Source organism: Globicephala melas, chromosome 6 (genome assembly GCF_963455315.2).
Source record: "Globicephala melas chromosome 6, mGloMel1.2, whole genome shotgun sequence".
NCBI lineage: Eukaryota > Metazoa > Chordata > Mammalia > Artiodactyla > Delphinidae > Globicephala > Globicephala melas.
Window position 1 is genome coordinate 50,229,086 of NC_083319.1, and position 16,573 is coordinate 50,245,658.

The 16,573-nt window shown below is 46.3% G+C and overlaps 1 protein-coding gene across 3 annotated transcripts in view; it reads right to left on the reverse strand.

Moving 5' to 3' along the window:
- The window catches only part of ENTREP1 (endosomal transmembrane epsin interactor 1), a 75,603-nt gene extending 59,678 nt beyond the window's left edge, over window positions 1-15,925 (reverse strand). Inside the window, exon 1 of one of the 3 annotated variants that reach the window (XM_030877036.3) lies at window positions 1,724-2,134. In XM_030877036.3, the coding sequence (XP_030732896.1) occupies window positions 1,724-2,134 (411 nt within the window). Of the gene's footprint in view, window positions 1-1,723; window positions 2,135-15,906 lie in introns of those variants that run through there. The other 2 variants (XM_030877038.3, XM_060300865.2) reach the window with 2 other exon arrangements.
- Between the last annotated feature and the right edge of the window lie 648 nt (window positions 15,926-16,573).

Consider the following 16,573-nt stretch of genomic DNA (forward strand, 5'->3'; position numbering starts at 1 on the left):
TTGATTCCTCTTTTTTTTTTTCTTTTTTAATAGTTCATCAAATCTAACTATGGCTTGACTGACATCTAAAGTGTATTTACCTCTGAAATAATTCACAATAGTACACTGATTTAGGGGTTTAATTTTAGGAGAGAAAAAAATAGTTTTCAATAATCCTAAACTAGCTATCTTTGAGAAGACAAGAGATTATGATTTTACAAAGAGCAAATCCCTAAAAATGTATGCAAGAGTCACTTCTGCCCCATGGTATTTGGAGAAATAAAATGCAGCCACCATTTGGCTGAATTTAGTCTGACAAGCGGACTAAGGAGCATAACGGATCTAATCCCTACCCTGTTGGGAATACTCCTCTTTCTGAAGTTTTAAAGGACTCCCAGAGGCCAGTGGGAGAGCCCAAGGGTAGGGCCAGGAGGGTGGGATTCCTTTTACACGATGCACAGATTGTGAATTCCATCCACCACAGTAAGATCATCCAGCATTAAAGTATTTCAAAAAGAACAAACTGGCATCAGTTTAAGTATAAAATGCCAGGCCAGGCTCTAGGTACCTAATGTTCTTACAGTTCTTTCAAACAATTACTTTGGGTTCAATTAGTTCTCCCTATATTCTTAAAATTTGGTCTTGAATCTGGGTTTGTGTGGACCTGCAAGGCCAATTTTCAGCCATTCAAAATATACATTCATTACAGATCTTAGTAAAAACTATAGGCATTGCCAGGCTTTTAGATTTAGTTTAGAGAAAGGCCGTTTACTTTAAATATTCATCTTCCACAATCATTCCACGAAAACCTATTTCCAGGTCTCTCAATCCTCAGCAAACCTCAAGACGCAGGATGCCTTGGAAGCTGTGAAATCGTTAGGAGGCAGGGACGAGCAGCCACCAGTTTCCATAAACGCTCGAGGGCAGCAGCCTTTTGCCCCAGAACAGCCTTCCTGTCCGAGGAGGCAGGGCCGGTAGGGCCGGTAACGGAGCGGGGCAGACATCTCCGGCTAGTTGGGACTTCGGCAAGCTCATCCACGATGGGTTCGGGTTCTGGAGAATTAAATTCTGCCCATCAGTCTGCGTGGCTCCAGGAACCTAGTGCGGGCTTAGGGCCCTCCTTTAATGACCAAGTACGTGGGTGCGTTCACACACCCTGTTATTACCTCCTGAACTCGTCCCCAGATACAGTGGAGCTAGCCTACACCAGACACTTAACATTTACTTGTGCCTTAGTCCGTAATAAAAACAAGTGACGTGCGCCAACCTGTCACTTCATCCATCCCACAAATACTCCTACTATGTGCCAGGCACTGTTGATACATCAGTGAACAAAACAGATCAAGATCCTTGCCCTCCCCGTGCGGACGTTGTCAGCAAGTAAATACTCAATAGCTGAAAGAAGTTTATTCATTTTCTTCCCGCTTTTTTGTCACCCACCCCCATCCTTCCAATCTCCCAAAGAGCCGGAAATCGGGTTTATTCTATTAGTTTGACAGGAACAACAAAACCCTTTAGCCTACAAGGAATAGACACTGTCCAGGTGCAACCCAATTCACCCCAGAATTCCTCTCTCTCTTACCCCTTTATTTTTCCCCAGCCTCAACGCCTCCAAAAACTTCAACTGGCCTGAAGGGCTGTGCTCCCGAAGGATCAATCACGGGGCAGTGGAGGCGAACAGCCTGAGCCCCCCTGCTCCCCGGGTGGGCCCTGCCGAAGTGAGCGGGGCACGCGCGGCACTCACCGAAGAGCCGGCCCAGAACGGGCACGAGTTCTTCACCTGCGGGGAGCTGCTCAGCGACAGCGCCCCGAAGCTGAGTGCCACCATACAGCAGCCCAGGATCAGCTGCAGCAGACCGAGCGACAACAGCGGGCGAGCGGGCAGCAGCGCCGATCCCGGGGCCGCGGCGGCGGCGGCGGCCCGGCGGGAGGAGAGCGCGGGCGGCGGGGCCAGCACCCCGGCGGCGGCGGCGGTGGCCGCGCAGCGAGGCCGCGCCGGGGGCTGCAGCGCGGCCCGGGGCCAGCGCGGCCGTAGCGGGGGCAGCGGCGGCTCCTGGGCGGCGGCCGCCGCGGTGCCCGGGCCCCCGGCCTGCGGCCCGCCCGAGAGCCCAGCCACAGGGCAGCAGGAGCCCGGGAGCACCACGGGCAGGGACATGGACGGGCGGGGAAGGAGCGGCCGGTGGCGGCGGTAAGAGGACGCGGAGCGGAGCCGCGGGCGCCGCGCACTGGGCAAGAGGGCGGGCTCCGAGGCCCAGGGGGAGGGAAGGAAATACGCACGGCCCAACCACTTGCTGCTGCTGCTGCCGCCGCCGCCGCTGCCGCCGCCCCGACTCCCGCCGGCCGCACCCACCTGCCAGCCGGCGGGTCCGCCTCCGGCCGCCCGGGTGCGCCCCACTCCCACCCGGGCACACCCACGCGCGCCCTTCGCTCACGCCGCGCAGCGTCGCCACCCTTTGGGGTCCGGCCGAACCCACGCTCGCTCCCCGGTCTCCAGGAAAGGTGCCCTGCCCCAATATTTAAAATTGGTCCCTCGGGCTAGGAGGGAACGGCAGTCTGGGCGCGGAGGTACAGGCAGCCGACGGTCTGAGACTGTCCCCACCCGCCAAGCTGGGGCGGGACAGGAGCGTCGCCGAAGCGCTGTGGACCCTCGGCCCCTTCAGGTCCAGCCCAGAGAGCGACTCTGGCAACCTTTAATACGAAGGGAGCCTGGCTTTAAACTTTCCCCCGGGGAGGGAGGGTGGCAGGAAGAGGAGCTGTGGGTGACTTGATGGGAAAAGTCTAAGGCTCAGGGCTTCGGGGAAGCACAACGCAGAGCCAAGTCACTGTTCGCGTGGGGTTTCCGGGCGCTGACATTGTGCTGCGGCCCCTCCGCCTGGAAGTTGAGGCGTGGCGGTGGGGGGGGGGGAGTGCTTTCCCTGCACCAGAGTAGGAGCGAGCAGGAGCCCAAGGTTACCTTGGAAGTATCCCGCCTCCAGAAAGAAAGAAGCGGGGGCTGCCCGGAGCGCGTGGCAAGGGTTACACTCTGTGGCCGACTCATCTTGACTCATGAGCTGTATTAGGCATCACCTGGTAGAATGTAGAATCCCAAACTTCCAAAGAAACAGCCTAATAAAAACATAATCTGTTTTTGGTAATTTATAAGATATATTTAGAGCTTAAAAAACTGACTCGCCTTTGTAAAATGATTTTACCTAATAGTCTACCCTTCCCTCGGAAGAATTCTTATGTGTTGAAAGTGTTCGTATACATAAAATGATCATAATAGTTTTTTTTTTTCCCCAGGTTAAGAACCAGAGCAGTGTCGCTTTGCAGTAAGACAGCCTTTGTATTAGGCTTCTCATTTTATCAGTAAGGTGAGGGTATTTTATATCCTCCTGTCCAATAAACCAAAGGAAATGTGTATCCGTTTTTATGCTCTGCTTGCAAAGGCTATATTTATTTTGGTCATTACTTACTTCAGCCCGCAGTGTGATGCACTGCCAATGTGCATGTGTGTTTACATGTACACTTTTTGAATAATTAAAGCACCTGTGACAGGGAGATCATTTCGGTGCTTTGTGACCACCTAGAGGGGTGAGATAGGGAGGGTGGTAGGGAGATAGATGCAAGAGGGAGGGGATATGGGGATATATGTATACATATAGCTGATTCACTTTGTTATACAGCAGAAACCAACACAACATTGTAAAGCAATTATACTCCAATAAAAATGTTAAAAAATAAAATAAATAAAGCACCTGTGATTAATAGTACCAAGGACTTCTTTTACAAACTCCTCTTGAAAATAAACTTCAAATCCTGGAGAAAAAAATGGACCTGTCTTTTAAAATAAACATTTAAAGTATGTTGTTTCATGCACTTTAAAACATTTTACAGTACATATTCTTAAATGGCAGGTGATGTTAAACTGAAAGCTTCTTGTGTGCTAGTTTGTACATTTTATTTTATGCACAAGCTTAAAGGTATTTAATTTTTAAGATTCTACTATATTGTGAAATATAAAAAAGTCTGATTGAGTCTTGGGAAATTCTCTCAGCTTAAATCTATTCCTGTGGTCAGTCCCTGACACCTGAAATATACTGTCAAAAATGTATTATTGGGCTTCCTTGGTGGCGCAGTGGTTGAGAGTCCGCCTGCCGATGCAGGGGACACGGGTTCGTGCCCCGGTCCGGGAATATCCCACATGCTGTGGAGCGGCTAGGCCCGTGAGCTATGGCCGCTGAGCCTGCGCGTCCGGAGCCTGTTGCTCCGCAACGGGAGAGGCCACAACAGTGAGAGGCCCGCGTACCGCAAAAAAAAAAAAAAAAAAAATGTATTCTTTGGGTCTGGGTAAGTTGGTGCTAGAAGTCAGATATCCTCTTCCGTTGGATGGTTAATGGCTGGAAAGGGAGAGCTCCAGGGGAGCTGATAACCATCTGCTTCTTGCTGTGGGGGACAGTTACATGAGTGAGACTCATTTTGAGAAAATTTATGGAGTTACATTTTGTGCAGTTCTCTGCATTTTATATTTAAACACTTTAAAGTATTTCTAAGTCCTTTCTTCTTAAATTTTTTGTCTATTTCCCTATACAGAAACGATGATAGCCGAGGGTAACTTAAATCCATAGATAGTTTTATCCAATAGCTTTACTTATTTTTTCAGGCCACTAAACGTTTTTCAAAGCTTCTAATTAAGAGTTGTTGTGCAGTAGTTTTATTTTATGTTGTTGTTATTGGCCACATTTATAGCTGTGAAGATTCTTTTTCATAAACACAAATCCATAAAAAATTGCTCCAACCTTTAAGATTATACCAAATAGCACTCTTGAGTATTTGAGCTTTGACTTTTATAACCCAGGCTTGACTCTTTGCATCTGCCAAGCAGTTGCTTACAGTAAGTCCTTATTTATACGTGATCAAGCTGAGTTGTATGTAACTAAATTCTTATATGATGATTCAGAGTCATTGATTTCAGGTTGGCTTTAAAAAATTAAGTGAGGATTTTGGAAAACAGTCTGGCAGTTCCTCAAAAAGTTAAACATAGTATTATCATTTGACCCAGTAATTCCACTCCTAGGTGTATACCCAAGAGAAGTGAAAACGTATCCACATAAAAGCTTGGACACAATTAGCTTTATTCGCAATAGCCCAAAAGGTGGAAGCAACCCAAATGTGGATGAATGAATAAACAAAATGTGGTATTATGGATGAATTTGTTTATCCTGCATAAACAAAATGCAGGATAGCCATGCAATCGAGTATTTTCAGCAATAAAAAAGGGTGAAGTAGTGGAACATGCTACGACGTGAATGAACCTTGAAAACATCACGCTAAGTGAAAGAAGATCGTCACAAAATACCATATATTATATGATTCCATTTATATGAAATCTCCAGAGCAGACAAATCCGTAGAGAAAGAAAGTAGATTAATGGTTGCTTAGGGATGGGGGCAGAGGGGGTGTGTTAGAGGATTGAATTGGGGGAGGGTTATAGCTAAAGGCTCAGTTTACTTTTTCAGGTGAAAAGAATCCAAAATCTATTATGATGATGATTGCATAACTTTGTGCATATACTAAAAACCATTGAATCGAACACTTTAAATGGGTGAATTGTATCTCAATAAAGATTACATGTGAATCTATATGACTCAATAAAGCCCTTACCAAAAAATATTAAAAGTAATTAAAGAAGAACACATGGAAAATTTGACCAGGCATCTCATTATGTAGGTGAAAGTTCAAGGAAACAACGATTGTAGTGTATTGTTGGGTGGAACCCAGCTGCCAGCTTTCCTCGATATCAAAGCCAAATCCGAGGAGGAGAAATTTCCATCAACTCTTCCCTTCCCTCTACCTCATTTTCCACTCCCCGAACTCAAAGACTTTACCTCCCAGGAATTCAGGTTCTCTCACTCAGGTTACGCTGGGCACTTTAACACAAACTCTTCAGTTCTTCCCACCATTTCTCAGAAGCCCCAACGTGTCAGCTAATTACAGGAGGTTATTCCCCGTTAGAGTGAGAGCCGTTGCAGAAACTCCTCAAAACTTGTTCCCTGGCAACCTGCCTCCAGTGCTTGCATTTTACGAGAAGAGCTTCTCTGAGTAAGGCAGAATGGAATCTAGAAGTCCTCATTCAACATGGCTACTCTGGAGCAGCTTCGCAGAGTTTGGTCCAAGGACTAAATAACCACTCCGGAAGCAGGTCAAAATGCAGGTTCATGGGCTTACTCCTCCTGCATGGAATCTGACACTCTGGAGAGGATGGGGAGCCTACATTTTAACAAATTTTTAAAAAATGTTAATGGATGGTAGTAGCCAGACTCGAGAATCTTTACATGGGGATTTTTACATGGGAAGGGACTAAGAAGTAGCAAATTAGCTGGAAGGGGAAGACAGAGGATTTGGCTTGAAGACAAACTGAGATGTAAATATGTTGGAGGGAGGAGTTTGGCTGGTCCCCAGGCAGACACTGCTGCTCAGGTGATTCTAATGCACAGGAAGGGCTTAGACCACTGGGTTCTAATGGAAAGGGGACTGTATTAGGAGCCAGACATCCAGGGCCCTAGCCCCTCCTCCACTCTGTGATCTTTAGCAGCATCAAGCTTCTCTAGCCTCAACTGCTTCATCTGTCAAGTGCAAATTTGTGATGCTTCATCCGCCTGAGGCTGGACCACGTCATCACATGGAATCCCCAAGGCCTGCATTTTGAAATCAAGCCATTCTCATCACCATGATTTGTCAGGCCACCAGTAAGAGAGCAGAGACCAAGAAAAGCAGGTGAATTGGGGTGCAGAATGGTAAACTTTCAGACCCAAAATACCCAGGCAAAATGAAAAGTCCTTCATTCTAAACTTTAAGGCCTCCAGTTCCATGGTCTCCTGGTTTTCCACGAGGTACAATTTTGTACAAGGATTGTGTCCAGGAAATGGAATGGCAACTTCCATAATAACAATTCACTTCGCAAGGAAAGAGCTATGGAATTTTTTTTTTTTAATTGAGAGAGAGAGAAAGGAAGAAAAGAAAGTAACCCTGAGCAGAGCTGGACAAACCAGGCACCCCATTTTTCTGAAATAATGGTGCAGACTGGTTGTAAGGATTTCTAACGCCACCGGCCCCAAGACAGACTTATTTGTTAAACGGGAAGGGCTGCAGCCATACTTTTCACATTGCTGAAATTAAATACTGAAGAGCTTCTTATAACGCAAATCTCACAAAATACAATTCAAGTCAACTGCCGTAAAAATTATTTATGGCTTATAACTTTCTAAGGGAGATAAGCTACACAAATATATGTAATAAAATGTGTTTTATAAGTGTGTGTGTGAGAGAGAACTTGTGTATTTGTGTGGGTGTGTGTGTGTGAAACCTTGTAATACCAGAGCTTCCTGCAGGTTCAAGTTTCTGTATAAGTCAAAGCTGTAATTAATTCATCTTTGAGTGGAGACCATCCCTTTGTTTTAAAGAAATCTCTTGAACAAGACTTTTAGTTATGCAAATGTGAAGCCTAGAACTTTTAGGAACAAAGATGTTTAGGAAAATGCTGTAGGATAACAAGGTAGGCTGTGTTTGCCAGATGTGAGCAGACTTCATATCCTCCACTAAGGGGCTCTTGGTCTGGGGTGATTGTCAGACTCACTAGGGGAGCTTAAAAAATATATCCAACTTGTCCCTCACCTATTCCACTCATCCCACGTCCCCCGTTCCCCCCTGGAACCACCTCTGTATAGAAGAGGAGATAAAGAGATACATAATTCCTGGGATTTCCCTGGCGATCCAGTGGTTAAGACTCCATGTTCCCAATGCCAGGGGGATGGGTTCGAGCCCTAATCGAGGAAATAAGATCCCACATGCCACACAGCGTGGCCAAAAAAAAAAGAGGTACACACTTCCAGTTATAAAATAAATAAATCACAGGGACTCTAATGTACAGCACAGGCAATAGAGTCAATAATATTGTGATAACTTTGTATGGTGACAGATGATAACTAGACTTATCATGGTGATCATTTTGTAATGTATAAAAATATTGAATCACTGGGCTTCCCTGGTGGCGCAGTGGTTGAGAGTCCGCCTGCCGATGCAGGGGACACGGGTTCGTGCCCCAGTCCGGGAAGATCCCACATGCTGCGGAGTGGCTAGGCCCGTGAGCCATGGCCACTGAGCCTGTGCATCTGGAGCCTGTGCTCCGCGACGGGAGAGGCCACAACAGTGAGAGGCCCACGTACCGCCCAAAAAAAAAAAAAAAAAAAAAAAAAATATTGAATCACTATGTTGTACACTTGAAACTAATATAATATTATGAGTCAATTGTACTTCAATAAAAACAAAAAGAAATAATTAATTATATATATATAATTTCTAAGCCCCCAGTTGCTGAGATACTGATTTATGAGGTGTGTGTTGGGGTGAGGCCCAAGCATATTTATTTAGTAAAAGTTCCCCAGAGGTTGGAGATGCCCTCAAAAGCTATGTCTCAGAGACCAATATACCTTTCCATCTGTGTGCGTGTGTATGTGCATGTTTTCTTCTTTCTAGCAACTATTCACAGAAGACAAAACCTCGGGCCCCCAAAGAGAGTCAGAGGATGGGCATTCCTGCCCATCAAACCAGAGGAGAGAGGACGAGAGGGATTTGGCCTGGGCTTGGTATGGCCCATGTAGACGGAGCTGTGGATGTCCCCACATATTGGGTTTTTCAAGACTGACTACCTATGGGAAATGTACAGATTCACTGGATTTAAAATGCGTTAGCCATTGACCTACTGAAGACCACTTGGTCATCCAGGGAGAAAGAGGTGGGGTCTCCCCCGCATGGAGAGGGCACAACTGCTGTCAGTCATCCTGTGAGAGGATGTACCTGGGACAGGAACTGAGAATGAGGAACGTGGAGCTTAAGATGCAGGAAAAGGAGCAACCTTGTGCTTTCTCTGAACCTCCTCATAACACTAGCTACTGGTCTTGGCAGTCTGCTCTGACCAGGCTTTGTGTGCGTTATTTGGAATACTCACATCTCTATGAGGTAGCTCCTTAGCTGAACTGAGCCAAAAAAGAAGAGGAAGAAACGAAAGGAAAACTATTCATCTTTGGGCCTCTTGTGCTCGTAGTCACTGTTTGTCCCTCAACAGTCCATAGCACGAGAATAAAGTTGCTCTCCATGAAATGGTATGATACTGAATCACTCTCGCACCTCTTCTGATTTGAGAAACAGGCTGCCCTTGATAGCAGATGTGAGTTCTGCACATCTGAAAGCCTCTCACACGCTCGCTTGCACACCTTGCTCTGATTTTATAAATTGGTATCTTGACATACATCAGTATCTTATCCCAGGCTCATTTTTACTTTGGGGCTTTTAAACGTGCTGTTCCCTCTGCCAAAAATACTGTTGCATGCTTACCTCCTTGGTGCTCAGCCTACCTAACATTTTCCCAGGACACTCCTACTCACCCCCAGTTACAGACTGGAGCTCCTGTGCTCTGGAAAGTTGTCCTCGACACCCCCACGAGGCCCCCCAGAGGCCAGGTAAGGTGAGCCTGCTTGGTGCTTTCTTTCACTCTCTACTTCCCAGCATGGCCTTCGCCACAGCATATTGTGATTGCCTGACATCTTGTCTAGATTCCTGTCTAGACTCTGCACGTGGGAGACACTCCAGAAAGGTAGCTCATATTTTTGTGGCATCGTCAAGACAGGATCATTTTTGAAACACGGGAGGACTTCGGTTTCTGCTCAGCACTGGCAGTGATTACCAAATGAAGAGCCAGCCATGTGTGCCCTTCTTGCCAGCTCTCAAGACTAAGTCCACCCAGACCATCTACTAAGTAGTAGGTTTGGCTATGAAGGAGTTGGCTGTGTATTTGTTCAGATTCTTTCCACCAAAGCTCAACAGGCTAATCCATACCAGTTTGACTAGAAAGGGGATGTAAGGGCTTCCCTGGTGGAACAGTGGTTAAGAATCCGCCTGCCAATGCAGGGGACATGGGTTCGAGCCCTGGTGCGGGAAGATCCCACATGCCGCAGAGCAACTAAGCCCGTGTGCCACAACTACTGAACCTGCACTCTAGAGCCCATGAGCCACAACTACTGAGCCCGTGTGCTACAACTACTGAAGCCCGCGTGCCTGGAGCCCGTGCTCCACAACAAGAGAAGCCACCACAATGAGAAGCCCGCGCACAACGAAGAGTAGCCCCCGCTCGTCCCAACTAGACAAAGCCTGCGTGCAGCAACAAAGACCTCACACAGCCAATAAATAAATTAATTAATTAAATTTATTTTAAAAAAAAGAAAGGGGGTGTATTGTGGCCATCAGAGACAAGAAACAGGGATGCAACCTGCCAGGACCATCTCTCTACCTCTTGTCATTCTACCAGGCTTGTGTCCATGACAGCAGACATGGCTACAGGAACTCTGGCATCTCATCTTTCCAGTTTACATCCAAGAAAAGAAGAATCCTCCCATCTCTCTAGCGAGGAAAGTCCTTAGAAGGATCATGATTGGTGCAGCCCAGCTTCTCTGCCCATTCTTTGAGCAATCCCTGAGGCCAGGAAAATAGAGCACCATAACGGGCCATCTTGGGTCACATTCCTACTTTAGTTTAGGAAGTAGGGTCTGTGCTAGGAATGGAGAGAGGAGGGACTGCTCTAGACAGACAGAACAAGTAGCTCCCATACTGCCATACCAAACCTCGCCACAACCCATCTAGTTGTCATTTTGGTTTGCCGTCCATCCTTCCTGCAGCAAAACCTTCACATCACCCCTTGACGAGCCGTCACCCTGGTCAGAGGATGTCTTAGGGACCCCTACTCCCTGCTGATCCCCAAGAATAAACTAGCATACTGTATTTGCTGGACCCTTCCATGGCACTCTAGACTCTAATTTGGGGGATGGTGGGTCCCTGATGAAAGGAAAAGAAAATACTTGATACTGCATATATTCATCACTCAATGCTAGAATAATGTTGTGAGTCTAACAGCCACACAATTTCAGCATGGAGCCCCATTTCTTTTCTTTTTTTTTTTTTTCTTTTTCTTTTTGGCTGTGTTGGGTCTTCGTTGCTGCATGCGGGCTTTCTCTAGCTGAGGCAAGCAGGCACTACTCTTCTTTGCAGTGCGTGGGCTTCTCATTGCGGTGGTTTCTCTTGTTGCTGAGCACGGGCTCTAGGCGCACGGGCTTCAGTAGTTGTGGCTCACAGGCTCTATAGCACAGGCTCAGTAGTTGTGGCGCAAGGGCTTATTTGCTCCGCGGTAGGTGGGATCTTCCCGGACCAGGGCTCGAACCCGTGTCCCCTGCATTGGCAGGCGGATTCTTAACCACTGCACCACCAGGGAAGTCCTGGAGCCCCATTTCTAAGCACCAGCATACAGCTCAAGAGGAGAAAGCTCTACTGAGAATTAAAATATATGTGTACCTTTAGGAACACTGCCTTTTAGAATCATAGAGGATTATGTCTCAAGGACACTTTAGTCATTCTCTAAGGCCATGATTCCCCACCTGTAGCTCAAGAACCACTTGGACACCATGCCTTGTCTGAAGACGGAATAAATAATGTTTCATACGGATATTTTTCCAAATGTACACAGGTATGTTCATAATTAATAGAGTCATTAAAAGCATAATGACTCCAGGATCTAGGGTTAACAGATACTAAAAATAGCTACTGTCACATGATTTTCTGAGAAATACCTGAACTTTAAAAAAAAGCTCAGACAATTCAACTTCTAAGTATAAACACTAAGTAAAAGAGAAATGAGTTCTTATTGTCCAAACAAAAGATGTGCACAAGCATGTTCATGGCAGTTTTTTCAATAAGAGCCCCAAACTGGAAACAATCCAAATGGCCATTAACAGGACACTGCAGAAACAAAATGTTATATTCATCTAATGGAACACTACACTGCAATGAAAAAAATAGCTACTGCTACTCTCACTAACATGGACGAATCTCAAAGACACAATGCTGAGGGAAAGAAGACGGGCACAAAAAAAGTGCATCCTGGGAATTCCCTGGAGGTCCAGTGTGTGGGACTCCACACTTTCACTGCAGGGGGCTCAGGTTCGATCCCTGGTTGGGGAACTAGGATCCCGTAAGCCACACGCTGAGGCCCATAAAAAAAAAAAAAAAATGGGGCATCCTGTATGAGTCCTTCCACATGAAGTTTAAGAGCAGACAAGCTTAATATACGCTGACAGAGGTCAGATGGTGATCTTTGCCAGAGGGGAGGGTGGTGTATGGGGGGTGGAGGGGAATGGGGGAAGATACATAATAAAGGAAGCTTCAGAGACACTGGAATGCTCTACACCTTGATATGGGTGATAGTCTCAGATATATACACACATAAAAACTCATAAAGCTGTGCATTGAAGATTCGTGTATATCTCTGTACTTAGTTATAACAACCACAACAAGAAAAGGTCAGGATACATGAAAATTGGGTACTCACTCATTCTAAAACTAAACATTAAATTTTAATTAAAATTTTAAAAGCAGGGCTTCCCTGGTGGCGCAGTGGTTGAGAATCCACCTGCCAATGCAGGGGACATGGGTTCGAGCCCTGGTCCGGGAAGATCCCACATGCCACGGAACAGCTGGGCCCGTGTACCACAACTACTGAGCCTGCACTCTAGAACCCGCGAGCCACAACTACTGAGCCCACATGCCGCAACTACTGAAGCCCACGCACCTAGAGCCCGTGCTCCGCAACGAGAGAAGCCACTGCAATGAGAGGCCCGTGCACTGCAGCAAAGAGTAGCCCCCGCTCGCCGCAACTAGAGAAAGCCCGCATGCAGCAACGAAGACCCAACACAGCCAAAAATAAATATAAAAAAAAACGTTTTTAAGCAACAATCTGATCTTCCAAGAGGGCTTGACCTAGATGACTCACTCAATAGAACAGGTCTCCTGATCCCCAGCTCAGAGCTGTTTCTATTATGTTACACTGAGGTACTGGGTCAATGTTGTACACATGGGGGACACAAGTTCTGTTCCAACCCAGGCAGCATGGTGACTCTGGGTTTATATAGTCATCCTCAAACCTGGACACATTATGTGGCATGAAGTCCCTTGGGACACCCCTGATGACTCAGTGGCAGTGTGGTTTGATGAAGGAGCTCAGGATGGCAAATCTAGACATCTTGGTCTTATTGGCCTCCTTACTGCACCAGGGCCTTTGCACTTGCTGTTCTATCTGGAATGCTCTTCTCCCGGAAGTGTCTTGTTCCCTTATTGTAGTCACTTTTTAAGGAAATCATCCCTGACCTTCGTATCAAATGTGGCACTTCCCCTCCTCCTTCACTCCCTATCTTCATATTCTGGATTTATTCCTGGTACTTAACACCATCTGGCATTACATTGTTTATTATCTCCATGGAGATATGACAAATGTAAGCTCCACGAGGGACTTTGTGTGGAATAAGCCTATATTCTCACCTCCTAGAGCAGTGCCTGGTAAACAGGAATCAATAAACTTTTATTGAATGAATGAATGAGTAATCTTTGCTTTTTCTCTCACTTGCTGTGTGATCTTAGACAAGTCACATCACCTCAATGAGCTTCAGTCTTTTCCATTAACGAGGGATGGGAGAGAGATGGGGCGGGATTTAGACTGGATCATGTACAAGGTTCTTTCCAGCTCTGACATATAATTCTAAATGCAAGCATATAGAATTTCTCTCTTCTCCAGGTGCCTTGGTCTCCTTTGAAGAGGAATATCCTGATTATGAATCATCTCAATGAGAAACTACAAAGAAAGGTGTGTGTGTGTGTGTGTGTGTGTGTGTGTGTAAATGAAGCTGAAAGACAGGCCAGGGCCCCACAGCCCTGGTGTCAGGCTACCTGCCACCCACATATCAGGTGTCCCACTTGTGGCTATGTTATGTGTCAGCCTCAGAACGTAGCTCAGAGAGCAGGAGCTGTGCCCCTCTTCAACTCATAGCCTTTGCAGCTTAGAATATGACTAAGGATGAGCTTGGCTATGACAGACCTCTGAGGGGACTGATGTAACTAACAACCAAACCATCTTTGCTGGGATGGAGTGGGTGAGTGGAGACCTAAAGTGGGAGTGGGGTGGGAGGCAGTGGTGCCTGGTTTTCAGTGTTCTTTGAAGTGTGGATGGATGCAGCCTGGGGAAAACCTCTGAGGACCCCAGAGGTCACTGATAATGGGCCTTATAAACAGAGACCCCCAATGGCAACATGCACTGGGGGGGGGTAGACGCTGCACTTAACCAGAGTTAAACCTGAAATAGCTCTAGGAAGCAGTGGGCTATGGAGCAACCTTGCAGGATACGAAGAATCAGAAAGAGTGAGAAGACAGACACTGGACACTCATACGTCTCACGTTTGTGCAGATCTTTCAGTCACATCATCTCATAATACACCAACAACCATGCTGGGTAGTAAATTTTCACTCTTTAAATAGATGAAGAACTTGAGGTTCAGAGATATAGAGGGATTTCCTTCAAGTCAAACTGCAAAGTCAAAGGAAAAACCTAGGCCTCTGACTTTTAATTCAGTCTCTTTCCCGGTATACCACAGCAATATTCTGTGCACCACATTACAGATGATTCAGAAAACATGGGAGAGGGCCCACAAAGAGCTGAATTAAGGAAGCATCTTCAATTCTCTCTGTCCTCATTTCCAGGGACTGTTCTTTGCTTTACCACAACCATGCGCTCCCAGTCAGGGCTGCCTTGTTCTTGCCTGACTCCACCCCCATCTGCAGATTGGGTATGGGGCAGGCACCTGATCTGAGGGGACCCTCCCAGCACCGCCCTTCAGGACCACAATTGGTTGGTCCATTTCAATAGAACAACCTCATCATGGTGACTGCAAGTCAGACAAATCCATATGAAATGTCCAAATAAAAAAGTAAGCTATCCCTCTAATATTTCCTAAAAAGATGTTTGATCAAGTTCAGCATCTATTTCTCTAAGTGAAAGAAGCCAGTCACAGAAAACCATATATTAGGGCTTCCCTGGTGGCACAGTGGTTGAGAATCTGCCTGCCAATGCAAGGGACACGGGTTCGAGCCCTGGTCCAGGAAGATCCCACATGCCGCGGAGCAACTAAGTCTCTGCACCACAACTACTAGAGCCTGCGCTCTAGAGCCCGTGTACCACAACTACTGAAGCCCACGTGACACTACTACTGAAGGCCGCGTGCCTAGAGCCCGTGCTCCGCAACAAGAGAAGCCACCACAATGAGTAGCCCTTGCACCACATCGAAGAGTAGCTCCCACTCGCCGCAACTAGAGAAAGCCCGTGCACAGCAACAAAGACCCAATGCAGCCAAAAATAAATAAATAAATTTAGTTTAAAAAATTTCTTTTAAGGGGATCAAAACCATGGTATTAATACTTTGGTGTTTAGAAAGACTCTGAATAGATTTGATATCCTATATGTTTGTAATATTGAAGAGAATTTGTTCCATTAGAGTGACAGCCTTGTAACTTCAGTATAAAACATTCAATTGAATAAGTTAGACTTAAGATATTATGTTGAAATCCTACCAAGTTCAGGCACAGAACTGGAACACTTATGAGAATTTTAGGTTTCCCTTATTTATAAGGCTAATTTACTGCATTTCTAAGAGTTATTTAACTCTTCAGGAAGATTGGCTTGTTTGGTCAAGCAATTAAAATACTTTAAAAGAAAATCAAATACATTAAATTGATAAAGGATGTTTGAAACGTTGAAACAGTTTCATTAACTGAGTTTTCAAACAGACCAAATGATATTTAAAGCACTTAAAAAGTGATTAACAACTGCAAGATGATAAGTAGAATTAAAAGTTCTGCAAGAACTAGAGCTATAATACATTGAGAACAACTTGTTTAAACCCAAAGTAAACTTCTGAAGAGTCTTTTTTACAAATAAAACCCACCCTCAGTGTTACCAGAAAGCTTGTGCTGACTGTCCAGAGGGGCACATGACCCCAAGTGGCCAATCAGAGATCTTACCTAGAAGTTTTTCAAACTGGAACTGGGGAAAAAGAAGAGTCTCTGGTGTGAGCTTGGAGTCCAGGGTCTTGTGAGCTGCCCATAGTCTTTTTTTGCTGTACGCGGGCCTCTCACTGCTGTGGCCTCTCCCGTTGCGGAGCACAGGCTCCGGACGCGCAGGCTCAGCGGCCATGGCTCATGGGCCCAGCCGCTCCGCGGCATATGGGATCTTCCCAGACAGGGGCACGAACCCGTGTCCCCTGCATCGGCAGGCGGACTCTCAACCACTGCGCCACCAGGGAAGCCCTGCCCATAGTCTTGTTGTGGGCTTTGTGGAGGAACCCAGCCTGCATGGAGAGTGGAGATGACGGGCAGAGAGAAATGGAAGTAAGACCCAGAGAAAGAGCAAGAGTGAGAGCGAGAAGAGGGGGGAAGGGTAGAGAGGAAGGGAGAGAGCAAGAGAGAGAATTGTCCTAGTGGCATTCAAGTCCTAGTTCCAGCCATTCCTCCGGACCAGCCGCACCTCAGACGTCCTGCATTCAGGGTCTTCAACTCTTCCTTCCGTCACATGAGGTACCTTGATATCTTTCCAACAAAATCGCCTTTTCTGGCTACTTTGATTTAGATTTCTCCCTCTGGCAACAAAAACATTTCAATATTCCCAGGGACCTTGACAATTTCAGGTAAG